An 18506-nucleotide genomic window follows, 5' to 3' on the forward strand; every position below is an offset into this window, starting at 1 on the left:
GGGCAAAGCTGGACATGGTAGTTCATGCCTGTAATCCTAGCTAGTCAGGAGACTGAGGTCTGAGGATCATGGTTCAAAGCCAGCCACTAAAGACTCTGAGACTCTTATCTCCAATTAACCACTAGAAAACCTGAAGTGGCACTGATACTCAAGGGGTAGGGTGGCAGTCTTGAGCTAAAGAGCTCAGGGACAGCCCACAGGCCCAGAATCCAAGCCCTACCACCAACAAATAATGATAATGATTATTGATGATGATGATGAGCCAGGGGTGGGAGCATCACCTAGTGGTAGAGGGCCTGCCTAATGAGGCAAATTTCACTGTTTCATTTCAAATAATAATTTTTTTGTGGGGGGGGCTTGAGCTCAGGACAATCCTTGGACTTTCTCAAGGCTAGAGCTCTACCACTTGAACCTCAGCACCACTTCCAGATTTTTCTATGTATGTGGTACTGAGGAATTGAATCTGGGTCTTCATGCATGCTAGGCAAGCACTTAACCACTAGGCAAAATTCCCGGCCCAGTAATGTAGAATTTTTAAATTGCTATTCTTATTCATATTATGCACTATTTTACTCAGAGAAATAATCTAAACAGCAGGGAAAGCACATGGCATATGAACACAAAGCAAATAGATAAAGAAAACCATTACATTTTTACTAATTGATCCTAGAAAAAAAAATCAAAATACTGTCATCCTCCAACTTTTACTAACCAATGATTTAAAGTCTGATATTGCTAAAAAAAAAAAAAAAAAAAAAAAAGTTTGACATTGTAATAGATTTTACTTACATTTGTCGCTTAATATACTCTTTAAGCAAAGTTTCTTCCACAGGATACAACTGCACTCCAGTACCATCATCATAGTAGTACATCATACTGGTATTAGGTTCTGTTTGAAATGGCTGATCAGTCCTTTCACCATGCTCTCGATAACCATAAGAATAATCAAAGTTCACTTGATGTGAAGGGAGAAAAAAGGAGGCCACAGATTAAAAAATAAAGAAAAATCCAAACTGAAGTACTTTAAGGGAAAACAAATACTAAACAAGCTTTATTATTTTTTCTTGGTCTTTTTTTTGTCGTTATTTGGGATCAAACATAAGACATATTGTACAGGCTAAGCAAGCAGTTTGCCACTGAGCTACATCACAGCCCTAAATTAAAAAAAAAAAAAAAGTTTAAACAGGATAATATAAAAAACCAGGGACCCTTAATCCCTTTTTTTCAAAGTCTATCTTATTTAACAAACTAAAACTTATACCATGGGCTGAGGGTTTGGCCTAGTAGTAGAGTGTTCGCCTAGCATGCACGACCTGGGTTCAATTCCTTGGAATCACATACATAGAAAAAGCCAGTAATAGTGCTGTAGCTCAAGTGGTAGAGCTCTAGCCTTGAGAAAACAAAGTACAGTGCTCAGGCCCTGAGTCCAAGCCCCAGGACTGGCACTGGCAAAAAAAAACAAAACAAAACATAAAAACAATAAAACAAAGAACCTCATGTCATACATCGAGGATTTCCTCTGCCTCGGCCTCTTCCCCGTCCTCGGCCTCTTCCTCGGCCTCTAAAGGAACCTCGGATATTACCTCCCTCACTTCTCACACTGGATACTTCATCTTGATCATCTCTCTTTTCTCTATCTCTTCTCCAACCTTTTAAACAAAAATAATTTTATAAATTCCAATTTACAATAAAATAAGCATCTTTTAAAAATACAGTAATGGCATTCCCCCCATTGTGACTAGTTTATAGTAGCCGGCAGTCTTTAGATAGAGATTCAATATGAATTGGTTGGAGGGTTCATAAAAGGATTAGCATATAAAGAAGACATTCCACTTAGTAATTAACATATTAGCTCTACACTTAACAAAATTCCAAGTTTGCACTATATAGGCATGGTGGTTGATGCCTATAATTTCAACTACTAGGGAGGTAGAGATTAGGAGAACTGAAGGAGATAACTATTATGAGGACTGTGGTTCTAGCCCAGCCTGAGTATTTCAGGAAGAGAGAGGGGAAAGGAAGAGGAAGACAGAGTGAGGCTAGTCTGGATACATGGCTTACAATTTGTGTAGAAATATCACAATAACGCATTCCTTTGCATAACTAATATATGCTAATAAAAGTCATTAAATAGGCCAGGAGTGTGGCCTAGTGGTAGAGTGCTTGCCTAGCATGCATAAAGCCTTGGTTTCGATTCCTCAGTATCACATGCACAGAAAAAGCCACAAGTTGTTCTGTGGCTCAAGTGGTACAGCTCTATCCTTGAGAAAGCCCAAGGATAGTGGATGGGCCCTGAGTTCAAGCCCCAGGACTGACAAAAAAAAATTAATTGCATAGGAAAAAAATAAAAATGAAAGAATAAAGTGGCTTAGAGACAATGCCTAGGCCCTGAGTTCATAGTCCAGGACTAGCACAAAAAGTAAAGAAAAAGAAAAACTAGGCTTCATGCTGGTGCCTCACTTAGTGCCTGGGCTGTCTCTGAATCATGATTCTTAGACCTCAGCCACCTGAGTAGCTAGGATTATAGAAGTGACGCTGTGGCTCAAGTGGCAGAGCTCAGGGCCAGTGCCCAGGCCCAGAGTATAAGCCCCAAGACCAGCAAAAAGAAAAAAGAAAAAGAAAGAACGAAAAAAACTAAGAGCAGAAAGGGGAATTATAAGAAATATTTAAAAGTTTGCCTGTAGAGAATCACACTGTATTAATGCTAAGTTTCATTGTTGTGCTACAGTTATACTATTTTTTTCATATATTTTTTATTGTAATTAATAGAAGGGTTACATGATATTCTCCAGATAGATGGTGCATTAATTCAGTTATACTATTTTTATAAAATATATTCAGAAGGTATTTAGGACTAAGTGAATAGATATGTTTGCAACTAACCCTCAAAAGAATAAACCACACATAGCTCTTAAAATAATCAGCATTAAAACTAAATTCTTTCCTTGGTCATTTTCTGGCAGAATGTTACTTACTTCTTGTATCATTTCTCCTATTATTATGCACTGATTTATTTGCTTCAGGTTGACATCTTGTGTTGTTCCGAGATCCAGGCCTTTCTTGACTATCTGGTCTTACATCATCCAAGTGGAGTGGTACCCACTTATGCTTATTAGCTTGAAGAAAACAAAATAAGATCATAATGGCCTAAAGTTTTCACTAAAGGTATGCAATTTGAAAGCACTCTAAATATTAATTAGTATGGAAGCAGAGCTGTGACTAAGTAAAGCCCCCGCCTTCAATGAAAAAGCAATAAGACGGCTCCCAAGCCTTGTGTTCAAGCTCCAGTACATGCATGCGTGCATGTACTGTCATAATAATTTATTTTGCAAACAAGTGCACACCTGTAGGAAAATGGGAGGAGGGCACAAAGTTAGTGGAAGGTGAACTGCGCAACTCAGCAGTGTTGAGGGGGGTGGGAACAGATGAGGCTAAGCAACAGGAAGGAAATGTATATATCTCACCCCATCAGGAAGAAACAATTTTATAATAATGTTTGAAGAATTAAACTTTTTCCTATGTAAAACTTGAGCCCTCTGTATTTTATAGTATTTGTAATCTTGGTAAATCAGAATGATCCTTATCAGTGTGAATATAAAAATGATTACAAATGTAATTACCCAATCTTAATAAAGGGAAAAAAAATTTTGCCTTTAAAGAGACTATTTTTGTGGTACCAAGAGACTCATTTTCCACTTTACATAGTATAGAGCCTTGATACACTTGTTTTTGCAAACATTTCTAAACATCAAGAGACTTGAGTTATCACTGGAATTATTTCATATAAGAGTTCACCTTGTTTAATTCAGATGACAAGCTATTCAAAACAATACATTATCTCTAGCTAGTATTTATTCTTAGGCTTTAGATAGCATAATATACACAATTGAAACCAAGATTATTGATAATACATTGAATATCCGAATAGTCAAATGAAATTAGAGCAAATTATGTTGAGTTAGATAAGTCAAGACCAAACGAACATAACATGCATGGTACCCTTAATACGTGGATATTAGATCCAAACAGTACAAGAATGATGACTCAGTATTCAGGTACCCAAGGTTATGGACATGGCCTTGGAGATATACACATAACTACATACTATGATGGGCTATTACTCCATAGACGTATTTTTTTTTTTTTTTTTGCCAGTCCTGGGCTTGAGCTCAGGGCTTGAGCACTGTCCTTGGACTTTCTCAAGGCTAGCACTCTACCACTTGAGCCTCAGCACCAATTCCGGCTTTTTGCTATATATGTAGGGTACCAAGTAATCAAACCCGGGTCTTTGTGCATGCTAGGCAAGCACTCTACCACTCAGCCAAACTCTCGGCCCCCAATTTTTTACATATATTAATATGTATCTATGACATACAAACCCTCAACTTAATTTTAGATTTTTTTTTTTAAATAGCTATGATGTGTTTTCCTAGTAGGGAGGGAGGGCCTGCAGGGGGCAGACACCTGTAATCCTGGCTACTTAAGAGGCTGATATCTGAGGATTACCATTTGAAGCCACTGCAGAAAACTACATATGAGAATCTTATCTTAACCACTCAAAAACCAGTGCTGTGGCTCAAGTGGTAGATTGCTAGCTGTGAGCAAAAGAAACTCAAAGACAGCACTCAGGCTCAGAGTTCAAGTCTTACAACTTACCCTTCCCCATGCAAAAAAAAAAAAAAAAGGAATAGGATAAATTATTCTCAGGACTTATTTGTTCTTTTCCAAAAGAAACAGAGATAGCACTCAGGCCCAAAATTCAAGTCCCACAACTGACCCGTCTCCCTCCCCCCGCCCAAAAAAAGAAATAGGATAAATTATTCTAAGGGCTTGTATGTTCTTTTCCATCTATATTTTGTCTCTGTATGTTGGTGGTGGCACTTGAACTCAGAGGCAGGCATTACCTCCTCTTAAGCTTTTTTCCACTTAAGGCTGGTACTTTACCACTTGAGCCACTCCTCCACTTCTGGCTTGTACAACTGGAGACCTGATGCTTTCACTCACCGGCTAGTGCTCCACTGACTAGCAAAGCTTCCAATCCCTATTTCTTGCTTTTTTGTTTGAGTGCTTTTTTTAGCTGTACTTTTTTCCCCCCAGTCTTTTCTTTTTGGTACTGGGGAGGGCCATGCTGCTGAGCTATATCCTAGCATTTATTTCTGACCAGAGTACCTTTGAATTTGTGATCCTCAGATCTCAGTACCTGAGTAATTTACAGGATAAAGTCATCAGTACCTAGCTGATCGATCTATCTGTCTGTCTGTCTGTCCTGGGCTTGAACTTAGGGCCTGGCCTGAGAACTGGCCCTGAGTTTCTTTTGCTCAAGGTTAGTACTGTACCACTTGAGCTACAGTGCCACTTCTGGCTTTTTCTGTATATGTAATACTGAGGAATTGATGAACCCAAGGCTTCATGCAGGCCCAGTCAAGCACTCTACCACTAAACTACAAGGTTGGTCCTGTTCCATCTATTTTTTTTTTTTTTTTTTTTTTGGTGGGTCATGGGGCCTGAACTCAGCCTGGGTGCTGTATGAGCTCTTCAGCTCAAGGCTATCACCCTACCCCTGGGCTTGGGTGTTGTCCCTGAGCTCTTCAGCTCAAAGCTACCTGCCCTGCCCTTGAGCCTAGCCCCACTTACCATTTTCTAGAGGTTAATTGGAGATAAAAGTCTCAGGTTCCTTTGTGGCAAGACTGGCTTTGAACCCTGATCAGCCTCCTGAGTAGCTAGGATTACAGGCGTGAGCCACAGCCCCCAGCCTATTCCATCTATATTTAAGTAATTAGCCTTTATTCACTTTATCAAGGGAGCCCAATATTTAACCTGCATACAAAGACTAGATATTCATCATTTTTGTACCTTGTACAAAAATGTACATTTTGGCTTCCCAAAGCACTCAAAATCCTAAATTCAAGTTGCCAACGTCCTGTGTAGTCCTGGCTATATACCAAGGCCTTGTCTCCCACTACATCTCCTCACTTTTCTCCTGATGCAAGAACACTGAATGCCTTTACAAAGATGCTTATAAAAATCTGTCCCTAGACTCATCCTAAGTTCAAGAAAAAAAAATGTAGAGGATATGGCTGAAGTGGTAGAGTTTTGAGTTCAAATAACAGTAGCATTAAAAATACGGAAAAGATAAGCACAGAAAGAAGTGCTCAACAACCCTGGCCATAAATAAAATGCAAACCAAAACAACTGAGATTCCATCTCACCCAGTTAGACTGGCTGCCATCAAATATTCAAATAACAAATGTTGGCCAGGATGTGGGAAAACAGGAACCCTAGTGCACTATTAGTGGGAATATAAACTTGTACAGCCACTCAAACTCTAGCAGGCAGCTTGGACTTTCCTCAAAAAGACACAACTTCCCTATGATGTAGCCATATCACTTTTGGGAATCTGCCCAGAATGTTACAATTAGGATATGGCAAAAATACATGAACATCCATGTTCACTGCTGCACTATTCACAGTGGCAAAATTATGGACACAGCCCTGATGCTCTACAGTAGATGAGTAGATCCAAAAAATGTGGTACATATGCATAATGGAATTTTACCTCATTTAGAAAGAATAAGATGATATTCATTTCCAAGGAAATGGATGGACCTAAAATAAATTTGTTAAGAGTGGGGCAAGCCAAGCTTAGTGAGAAAAACAATAAGTTTTCTCTCATACGCAGAAGCAAGATCTAAAATATAACTGAACATGATAACCTACACAGGACTAGAGGCATTCACACATAAAATTAGACCAAAGGATCAAAGCTTACACCTGTAATGCTAGCTATTCAGGAAGCTGAGATCTGGGGATCAAGGTCCAAAGCCGGCCCAGGCATGAATGACCATGAGACTCCTCTCCAATTAAGCACCAGAAACCTGGAGGTGGTGCTGTGGCCCAAAGTGAAAGAACACTTTCAGCCCTGAGGCCCAGAGTTCAAGCCCCACAACAAAAAAACAACAAGGGGCCCGGAGTTTGGCCTAGTGGTAGAGTGCTTGCTTAGCATGCACGAAGTCCCAGGTTCAATTCCTTGGCACCACATACATAGAAAAAAGCCAGAAGTGGTGCTAAGGCTCAAGTGGTAGAGCTCTAGCCTTGAGAAAGTCCAAGGATAGTGCTCAGGCCCTGAGCTCAAGTCCAGGACTGGCAAAAAAAAAAAAAAAAAAAAAAAAAAGATTTAGACCAAAAGAGGATACCAGGAAGTGGCACTGTGGTTCAAAGGGTAGGGCGGTAGCCTTGAGCTGAAGAGCACAGGGACAATGCCCAGGCCCAGAGTTCAAGTCCCATGACTGACCAAAAAATAAAAAATAAGAGGATGCCAGATAATTTTCTTTATCAGAATGAATTCCATGAAAAAGAAATATGGATTATTTATGCTGCAGATAGCAATATTTGTGTGTGCTTTTTATCTTTTTCTTTTTCTACTTCTTAGGAGACTAACAAGGAGGTGCAGAAAGAGGAACAATGAACAAATGCAATCATGGTATTTAACATACACTATGTAGAAAATGAACTATGTAACTTCTGGGCAGGAGCAGGAGGGGAAATATGGGAGAAAGCAAAGGAAGGGGTGACATTGCCCAAACAAGAAATGTACATAGCACCTAAACTATAACATGGTAATCTCTCTAGATAATACCTTAGTAACAGGGAAATGCTATGAAGGTACTTTGAAGGAAAAAGTTGAGTACAATTGTTCTCAGGTTTCTTTAGAAAAATGAAATATTTCTCCAAACTGCCCCCCCATAGGGAGCACTTTCAAAATAGACTTAATGCAAAGAAAATAAAAGAAAAACTGACCTCTCTTTCTTTGATTACTTGATTGAGCCTCATCCTCACTAATGTTTTCACCAGGACCATCTGATTTTGCTTCCCGGTTTTCTTTACTCTCTCCATTACTTCTCTTTTCAATCTTTTCTTCTTTTTCTTTTCTAATTTGTAGCTTCTTATTTCCTTGGCTTATAACACTCTGAGACTGCAAAAAAATTGTTTAGAATGAAATCACTTTCATTATGGTTTTACTATATCCATAAATCTGTGCAATAAATCCTACTTAAATATTAATAAACAAATGGAAAATATTAAAAAAAAAAACCTGTTAGGTGCCAATAGCTCACATCTGTAATCATAGCTACTCAGAAAGCTTGAGATCTGAGGATTATGATTTGAAGCCAGCTCGGGCAGAAAAGTCTGTAAGACCCTCATCTTCAATGGACTACCAAAACTGGTAGAAGTAGAACTACATAGCTCTAGCTCAAGTGATAGAGCACCAACCCTGTGCAAAAATGTTCAGGAACAGCACCCAAGCCCCTGAGCTCACGGGACAAGGACTGGCAACAAAGAAAAGGAGGGGGGGGGGGAGAGGCAGGGGAAAGAGAGATGGGGCGGGAGAGATGAGGGGGAGGGGGGAGATGGGGGGGAGTTAGATTGGGGGGGGAGAAGGGGGAGGGGGGAGACAGGGGTGGGGGGAGGGAGACTGGGGATTGGGGAGAGAAAGGGAAGGGAAGAAAAGCCAAGTGAGAGCTCCAGGCTCTCTATTCAAGCCAGGGCACCAGAATAAAATAAGTCACAACAAAATGAGCAATAACAACAAAAACAGATGGAAGGGCTGCAGCTACAAGATTAACTGGTATGAGGCCCCTGGTTTAGATGCTTAGTACCATTAAATCAAGATACTTCCATGGAAAATATGTATGACAAAGCACTTTAAATGGAATTGCTGTATATTTGTCTTCCTTATAGGCTGGATGATTTGACTTAAGATCCTCAAGATTCATCTATGCTATGACATGACAAAACTGGCTAAGTAAGGCACCATTTATCTGGCAAATATCATGTAACCCTTCTATTAATTACAATAAAAATATATTTAAAAAAAACAACTGGCTAAATAAAAATACCTTTCAGGCCGGTGCCAGTGGCTCATGCCTGTACTTTTAAGCTACTAAGGAGGCTGAAAGCTGAAGATCACATCCAAAGCCAACCCAGGCAGTAAAGTCTCTGTGAAACTCTTATCTCCAACTAATCACTCAAAAATCACAATTGGAGCTGTGGCCCAAAGCAGTAGAGGACTAGCCTTGAGCCTGACCTTATAGAGAGTACCCAGACCCTCCATTCAAGCCCCATGACAGATGCCTTTTAGGGGTTGGGGATTTAGGTTAGTGGAAGAGCATTTGCCTGGCACGTAAAAGGCCCTGTTTGGTTCTCAGTTCTGTTAAAAAAAAAAAAATCCTTGCTAACATTATTAATTATAGAACAGATATAAAAATTAATGAAATGGCATTTATTATGATTTTTTTTTTTTTTTTTTGCCGGTCTTGGGCTTGAGCTCAGGGCCTGAACACTATCCTTGGGCTTTCTTAAGGCTGGATAGAGCTCTACCACTTGAGCCTCAGCATCACTTCCGGCTTTTTTCTATTTATGTGGTACTGAAGAATCGAACTGGGGTCTTCGTGCATGCTAGGCAAGCACTCTACCACTAGGCCAAACTCCCGGCCCTCAGTCCCAGTTTTGAATTGCCAAACTCAAATATAAGACATATTACCATAAGGTTGTTTTATAAACAACATTAAAGATTGAAGATGAAGCCACTATAATTACCATGATGTTGTGTATGTAAAGACTGTGTATTTGTTTGTTCCTTCCTTTCTCCAGTTCTGAGGCTTGAACTCAGGGCCTGGACACTGTCCCTGAGATTTTTTTAATCAAGATTAGTACTCTACTATTGAGTAACAGCTCCATTTCAGCTTTCCGCTGGTTGATGGGAAATAAAAGTCTCACGGACTTTCCTGCCCAAACTGGCTTCAAATCTTGACCTTCAGATCACAGCCTCTTAGTAACTAAGATTGTAGGTGTGTGGTATGTGAAGGTACTCAGCAAGACTGGAAATCTCTTTAAAAAGCTAAACAAGGCTGGGAGTTTGGCCTAGTGATAGAGTGCTGTAATTCTAGCTACTCAGGAGGCTAAGGGACAGTGTCCAGACCCTGAGTTCAAGCCCTAGGACTATCAAAAAAATGGTTTTGGTTGGGTGGTAGTTTCATGCCTGTAATCCTAGCTACCCAGGAGACTGAAATCTGAGGATCAAGGTTCAATACCAGCCCAGGCACAAGAAGACGTGAGACTCTTATCTCCCAATTAACCTCTAGAAAATAGGAAGTGAGGCTTGGCTCAAGGGTAGGGTGGTAGCTTTGAGTGGAAGAGCTCAGGGACAGTGCCCAGGCTCAGAGTTCAAGCCCCATGACACACATAAAAAATAAATAAAATTTTTTGGCCCGGAGTTTGGCCTAGTGGAAGAGTGCTTGCCTAGCATGCACAAAGACTCAGGTTCAATTCCTTGGAACCATATACATAGAAAAAGCTGGAAATGGTGCTGTGGCTCAAGTAGTAGAGTGATAGCCTTGCATAAATCCCAAGGACAGTGCTCAGGCCCTGAGTGCAAGCCCAAGGACTGGTGCAAAAAATTAAATAATAATAATAAAGACTAGCTCTCTACCACTCTGAGCTACAGTGCCAATTCTAGTTTTCTGGTAAGTTAATTTGACTTAAGAGTCTCATAGGTACTTTTCTGCCTGGACTAGCTTTGAACCATGATCTTCAGATGTCAGCCTTGCAAGTAGTGCTTGGCACAAACTATGATTTTATCTATTACATAATTCTACATATATAGAAAATGCAAATTAATTCATAATGATAACATATTATGGTGGCTGAAATGGTAAAGATGGATGGGGCAGGAAAAATTATAAAAGGTTATAAGAAAGCTTTTTTGGGGGGGGGCCAGTCCTAGGGCTTGAACGCAGGGTATGAGCGCTGTCCTTAGGCTTTCTCAAGACTAGAGCTTTACCACTTGAGCCACAGCACCACTTACGGCCTTTTCTATGTGTGTGGTACCAAGGAATCGAATCCAGGTCTTTCTGTAAGCTATCCTGCAAGCATGTAAGTACTCTACCACTAGGGCATTCTCCCAGCACCCCCTCTCCCCCTTTTTTTTGTTAGTGGTGGAGCTTGAACTCTGGGCTCAAGGCTAGGGCTCTACCATTTGAGCCACAATACCACTTCCCTCAAGAAAACTTTTGAAGGCAATAGTTTTCATTTTGATTGAGGTGATGGTTTTTAAGCCAAAACTTATCAAGTACTTTATATATTTAGTTTAATCCATGTAATTTATATTTCAATTAAGCTATTATGTTAATTCACATTAATGGTAATGCATACTGCCAATGAGCAAATGAAGACAGTGTCAACTGAAAAAAATGAAACCAGGTAATACCCTTCTAAGAAGCCTTTCATGGGATATTTTACTGGCGCCTTACATACTTAGGATTACAGGTATGAGCCACCACAGCCTGGCGATTGCAGTTTTTGATACATATGCATGTATGTGTGTAAGTGTTTTGTGTAGTTAACACTTTCAACATATACTAAAGATTATAAAAAATATGCACACAGCATAAATTTTAATATGTAAAATAGGCATCTCCAAGCACTGATGGCTTATTCCTAGTATCCTAGTTATTCAGAAGGCTGAGATTTGAGAATTGAGGTTTGAAGCCAGCGTATGCAGACAAATCTAAGATGTGTACCTCCAGTCAACCAGTAAGAAGCAAGAAGTAGAGCTGAGGTTCAAGTGATAGCCTACTATCCTTGAGTGAAAAAGCTTACTAAGTCTAAGAAGCCCTGAGTTCAAGCCCTAGTATCTGACGGACACACACACGTGCGCGCACGTGCGCGTGCACACACACACACACACACACACACATTAATCTCTTAATTTTAAGTATTACAGAATGATGACGACCATATGCCTCTACCACATGCAAACGTAAGGTCACCTGTACAAAATTCTAGATGAAGATATGTAAATGAAACAAAATACCTTATTGAGTAAAATTATAAATGGTAAATGACAAGTTATACAGATTCATAAAAGCAAGAATTTTGAGACAGCTGCCAGTAGTTCACCACTGTCATTCTACCTAATAAAGCAGCTAGGACCAAAAAGAATTTTGTTTTGAAGTCAGCCCAGGCAGTAAAGAATCAACTGTGGTCAAGAAAGCTGAGCAAGTAAGAGACCCCTGAGTTCAAGCAAATAATATTACTGGTAAATAATGTTAATGACTAATAATGTAATAGTAACATACTGTAAATATTGTAATATAACAGTAATAATAATAACAATGAAATATTTTGACTTATGTGCTAAAATTACTACCAAAAAAAGGTAGGCAAAGTTTACTCTGGGTATATTTGAAGCTACCAGGTTACTAATACTATAGGCAGTACCACAGGATAATCATAAATTAAAGAAAACAGCAAGCTTAATGATTAAAAGAAAACAGTAAGCTTAATGATTAATCACATCTTTATGTCCTTCATGGCAGTAATTCTTTAGACTTTAGATTTGGAGAGAGTGTTGTTTGTTGTTTAGAGGCACAATCTCCCTAATTGCAGCCCTCTTGCCTCTGCCTCCCACGTTGCTGGGACTACAGGCATATACCTGATAACCACTTTCTTTAGATTGTAAGTAAATTCTACATGTTGAAATGAGAACATACTACTTTTTGTTATTTTTTCTGGTAAAAAATGTCTTAAAATAATACTTACTCCAGTGTTCACTAATTCACCTGGTGTTGGCCAATTTGCCATATCACTGAAATCACTGGCCTAAAAAGTAACAAATAAGTATTATGCCTGAAATATATAATTTTTAAATAGAAAAACTATTTGCTAAAGGTGTTAATAATTTTAAAAAACCAGCTACATTTAATTATGTAGACCTTCGCCAAATTAATGTTTCTTCATTAATTCAAATGTTTCAAACAGAACATTTTGAAAATGTTTGTTGTATAATCAAACTTCAAGAATTTAATGATTTTAATTAAAATGAGATACATATGATAGTGGCATATGGGGATTATGAATATCTTTAAATGAATATAAATAGAAAAACAAGTATAGTAATTTTGAGTTGGTTCCCAAAAAACTTGCAAAACTAATAGTTAAGAATTACTTCTCATTAAGACATACCTTGTTTGATTTCTTTGTCTTGAGTTTTCCTGCTTTTATTATTTTGGGGGAACTGAGTTCTAAAGAAAACACATAATTGTTACAATCATTTCATTCAACCTATTTAGCAAAGCAAGTATTATTACAGTAATATTGCCAACAAAATCCCAAGATATCAATAATACTTAATAGATAAGATTCAGATTAATTATCCACGTCCAAACCAAGAAGTAGGAAATACTAAGATAATATACACACAAATGAATTAGCAAACCAATCAAACAGGCTATCCCATGAGTACATTATGTTATCACTTAAGTTTAACTCACTTTCTAATAGGGTTTTCTTTCTTATAGAACTAAGCATTCAGAAAATAGGTCAAAAGACAAAACTTGTTAAAGGGCACAACAGGTTTGGCAACTCTAACAGGTTATGCCCAGATTCAAGCCATAAAAGATAGTAACTTGGGCCGGGAATTTGGCCTAGTGGTAGAGTACTTGCCTAGCATGCACTAAGGCCTGGGTTCGATTCTTTGGTACCACATACATAGAAAAGCCAAAGGTGGTGATGTGTCTGAAGTGGGAGAGCTCTAACCTTGAGTAAAAAGCTCAAGGATAGTGCTCAGGTCCTGAGTTCGAGTTCAAGCACCAAGAATGGCAAAAAAAAAGAGATAGTAACCTCTTAGTCACTCAATGGTACAAGGACTGGAAAAGAACAAAACAAAGCAAAACAACATTGGCTTTCTTTTCTTTTTTTTTTTTTTTGGAAAGTACATAGCAGTGAAAATACATCAGTAGTAAGAAAAGTTGGGTGCTGCTGCCTCAATTTATATCAGTAAGCATAACATGATATGAATTGCTTTTGTGCCATCAGAACAGATTTCAACACGATAGAAAGGGCAAACAATATCTTACTGTTTTATGAAAACAGTTTTGATTTTGGAGTCTTTCTGAATATTCTTAAGATCCCTGTAAGGATCTACACTTTGAGAACCACTGATTTAGATTCTTGTCAGGAAGATCACTTTACATGAAAGAAGAGGAAGGCCTAAATTTGTGTAATGGAATGCAGATGGAAACAAAGATAGATCTGGGGTATATTCCAGAAGCTGAAGTAAATTAGAGAACTGCAAGTTTGCCTTTGAGAATGTTACCTTAGTTTTTAATGTTAGTTTCTGCCCCTATTTGTATGTATTCAGTGCTACATTAATTTTACTCAAATTAAAGTGAAAAATGTCTTCAGGAGTATAATGACAATAAAAATATAATACTGACTATAACATTACTAGATAGGGAATGGTAATGAGCTAGTTATCTCCTCAATGTTTCAGTTTGAAAATTTATGAATTTGTTCTCTATCCGCTTCTGAACTCATCTGTACGTGTGGTAATGAGGAATGCATGAAGGCCTGGGTTAATTCCTTGGTACCACATACACAGAAAAAGCTGGAACTGGTCCTGTAGCTGAAGTGGTAGAGTTCAATCCTTGAGAAAGCCCAAGAACAGTGCCCAAGCCCTGAATTCAAGCCCCAGGACTGGCAGAAAAAAAAAAAAAATGCCGGCAGAGTGCCATTGGCTCATGCCTGTAATCTTAGTTCAATCCTCAGGTTCAAAGCCAGCCCAGGCATGGAAGTCCATGAGACTCTTACCTCCAAATAACTGGAAGTGTAGTTGTGGTTCAAGTGGGAGAACACTAGCCTTGAGCTAAAGAGCTCAGGGACAGCGCCCAGGCCCAGAGTTCAAGCCCCACGACCGACCAAAAAGAAAAAAGAAAAAGAAAAAAATCAATACCAGATAGATTTACATCTATAGATAGTACAGTAAAAAGCAACAGCCAACTTAGAGAACAAGCAGGTTAAAAATATAGAAGCATATTTAAGATACAGAACATTTACCAAAGGAAAAAGTTAGCCAGAAGTAATCTGATCTGTGTGAAACTGAGTCTCATAGGTCAATGATACTCCCATCAACACACACACACACACACACACACACACACACACACACACACACACCCTCCAAAAAGAACAAAGAAAGAGTTGGGCATTGGTATAATCCCAATACTCAGTAGGCTGAGATCTGAGGATCACTGTTTAAAGCCAGTGTCGGCACTACAGTTCATGAAACTTGAATCTCCAATTAACCATCAGAAACAAAACAAAACAAAACAAAAAAACAAAAGTGGCACCGTGGCTTTAAGTGGTCAAGTGTCAAGTGCTAGCTTTGAGCAAAAAAGACCTCAGGGACAGCAATCAGGCCAGGGGGAGACAAAAGGGAAAGAGAAGGGAGGAAAAAGGCAATGAGATCTGGATAAACATACAAAAATTCTTGAACTTTACATTCTATTTTTTTTTAAGATAGTTAAGTATACAGAGCCTGCTTTTTTATCTTTATAGTTTATGTAAATATGTCTAAGTGCATACAATGAATGAGCATGTACATATAGATTAAATATTTCATTAGAAAAACTAAATGCCATAGGGAAAAAATACAGGCAAGCAGGACCACACCCCACACCCCAAAAAACGATGCCCACAAGTAAGGAAAAAGGCCTAAATCCCTAATAAAAACAGCATTTACTCATGAGGCTTAGCTCTGAAAACTGCAGTTCAAATCTATCCCAGGCAGAAAAGTATTGAGATTCTGATCTCCAATTAGGCAACAAAAAAGCTGGAAGTAATAGTTTGGTTCAAGTGGTAGAGTGCTAGTCTCCAGCTCAAAGCTCAAGGACAGTGCCAGGCACTTAGCTCAAGTACCAGGTTTGGCATAAAGCAACAACAAAATAGTATTTAAGTTATCTAAGCAGGGTCCTAGAGGCTCATGCCTGTAATTTGTAATGGTAGCTACTGAGACTGAGATCTGAGGATTACTCTTCAAAGCCAGCCTAGGCATATGAGAAGAGTCCTTGGGACTATTTCTCCAATTAACAGCAGAAAACTGGATGTGGTCCAGCTGTGGCTCAAGTGTTAGAGTGGTAGCCTAGAGCTAAAAAGTTCAGAGAAAGGGTTCAGGCCCAGAGTTAAAGCCCCGATGCCGGGGCCAACCGGCAGCAAACCAGGGTTCGCAGATTGGGGTTCCTGAAATAGGGGACAAGGACTAGGAAGAAAAAGAAGAGAGACAGACACACCGGGTCCGGGATGTCCACAGTCCAGGCAAAGACTCCCGAGACTGCAGCATTTATTTTCCACTCCCCCTTCTCCCCTCCTCCAGACCCCGGGAACCTCCAGGTGTTACATTCATATGGTAATTCTCAGGTCATTTACATAGAATAGGGCCAGAAAGCAATAAGACAATAAAGCCATGGTCTGATGCAAGTCAAGGTACAGTTTGATTCCACTCTGGCTCCCAACACCCCATGACCAACAACAACTCCTCAGCCTCTAAAGTGCCCCGAAGGATAAGCCCCATGACCCATCAAAAAAATAAAAATAAAAAAATAATAATAAAATTAAATTATCTAGTTGGGGTCAGTAGTGTAGCCTAGTGGTAGAGTACTTGCTTAGCTAGCATGCATGAAGCCCTGGGTTCAATTCCTTGGTACCACATACACAAAAACAGCTGGAAGTGATGCTGCATCTTACTGGTAGAGCACTAGCCTTGAGCACAGAGAAGCTCAGGGACCATGCCCAGGCCCCAGGAGTGGCAAAACAAACAAACAAAAAAGATTATCAAGGTTATTTGGTACACAACTTTGAGGAGCTATTTCCCTCAACAACATGGAAAACATGTTCCAAATACTGCTGATTTAGTGAATAAATGTTATAAAATAAAGCTACATACAAATTATTTGGTATAATAGAAAAATAACCTAAGAAATAGAGTATCTCATCAAATTTTAATTATTTTTACAAATAATTTAACAAATAAGTTTTACAAATTACTTAAGATTGTGTTGGGTGGAAAGTATGTATGTAGGGGAAGCTGAAACATCCTGACTTCTGTCTATGTAGTCCAGACTAACCTCCAACTCACTACCCCTCTGCCTCACAGCCTCCTTGAGTGCGGGGATTACACCCCTGTGTAACCAGACCCAACTAAAGTAGACATTACTTAAGGCAAGATGAGAAATACAAGACAATTACTCTAACCACATAAAAATTAAAGCCAATACTCTTTCATAGTATACGCTGCAATTAAAGTACCTGTAACATATAGAACTGAATACTTTTATTATAAATCATTACATTGGGCTAAGGATTCAGCTCTTGTCTATCATGTACAAGGCTATGAATTCAATCCTAACCAATTCCTATCTGCCTTAAAACAAAACAGAACAAAACAACAACATCAAAAAACCTCCAATAAAGCAGGGTGCATTGGCTCATGCCTGTAATCCTACCTACTCAGGAAGCTAAGAGCTGAGGATCAAGGTTCAAAGTCAGCCTAGGAACAAAAGGACCTGAGACTCTTATCTCCCACTTCTAGAAAGTGGGAAGTGGGGCTTGGCTCAAAGGTAGGGTAGTAGCCTTGAGCTGAAGAGCACAAGGACAGCACCCAGGCCAAGTTCAAGCCCCATGACCCACCATACTCGAAGAATTACTTCTGTGCGTGCGTGCATGCGTGTTAGATCTGGGGCTTGAACTCAGGTCCTGTCCTGGGGACTGTCCTTAGGCTTTCTCAAGGATAGAGCTCTACCTCTGAAGCTATTTCCACAACCAGCTTTTTCAGTGCTTAACTGGTGATAAGAGTAGCACAGACACAGACATTCCGGGCAGGAAGGACTTTGAACTATGATCCTCAAATTTCAGGATTGTAGGCATGAGCCACCAGTGCCCAGGCTCAATACTTTTCACTCATGCTTGGATAAAACCTAGAAACAAATCTAAAGAATATATATATATATATATATATATATATATATATAGAGAGAGAGAGAGAGAGAGAGAGAGATATGAACATGTGATCTCTATCCATTTTTCAAATATCAAAATGGTGAGGCACTATATGCCAGCACACAATTCTTTATCACTCTTAGCATACATTATTAGTGGGGAAAAGGAAACATCTCCACACTGTTATACAACATACATTGTAGCAGAATACAATGTATTCCAATCAGTCTCAGTCTCACTTCTCTTACCCTCTTTCCTCCATCCTAAAATAACTTAACAGATATCATTTTTCTATTTTCAATACATTCCTGAACAACAGGTTAATAACTAATTTTTATGGGTGTGATCCTGGGATCATGCAAATGACACTCCACCGCTGATATGTATATGTATATATATATGTGTGTATACACACACACACACACACACACACACACACACACACACACACACACACACACACACACACACACACACACACACCCTTCTCTAAGATAGTACTCTTTAAGCTGTGGAAATCAATGGGGGAACAGTTCTAAGCAGATAAAAAAAGATTATTTGGCAGGAAACCTTTATATATTTATTTAGCAGTAGGATTTGAATTCAAGGCCTTGAGCTTGTTGCTGCTCTTGCTTGCTGGGCTACAGCTCTATTACTTAAGCCACCTCTCCAAC

The 18506-nt window shown here is 39.1% G+C and overlaps 1 protein-coding gene across 4 annotated transcripts in view; it reads right to left on the bottom strand.

Annotated features, from left to right (window-relative positions):
- Positions 1 to 18506, bottom strand: part of LOC150047521 (la-related protein 1B-like) — a 48511-nt gene that overhangs the window by 22688 nt on the left and 7317 nt on the right. For all 4 annotated transcript variants that reach the window (XR_016539449.1, XM_090356957.1, XM_090356958.1 and 1 more), the window contains exons 2-7: positions 13024 to 13082; positions 12601 to 12660; positions 7798 to 7972; positions 2976 to 3116; positions 1506 to 1649; positions 790 to 955 (exon numbers count right to left, since the gene is read on the bottom strand). Coding sequence is in view for 3 of the 4 variants with exons in the window: in XM_090356957.1 (XP_090213083.1) it covers positions 790 to 955; positions 1506 to 1649; positions 2976 to 3116; positions 7798 to 7972; positions 12601 to 12660; positions 13024 to 13082 (745 nt within the window). In the remaining variant the exon portion in view is untranslated. The remainder of the gene's footprint in view (positions 1 to 789; positions 956 to 1505; positions 1650 to 2975; positions 3117 to 7797; positions 7973 to 12600; positions 12661 to 13023; positions 13083 to 18506) is intronic.

The sequence above is a fragment of the Megascapheus bottae genome, chromosome 23 (assembly GCF_031878675.1).
Source record: "Megascapheus bottae isolate mThoBot1 chromosome 23, mThoBot2.hap1, whole genome shotgun sequence".
Classification (NCBI taxonomy): Eukaryota; Metazoa; Chordata; class Mammalia; order Rodentia; family Geomyidae; genus Megascapheus; species Megascapheus bottae.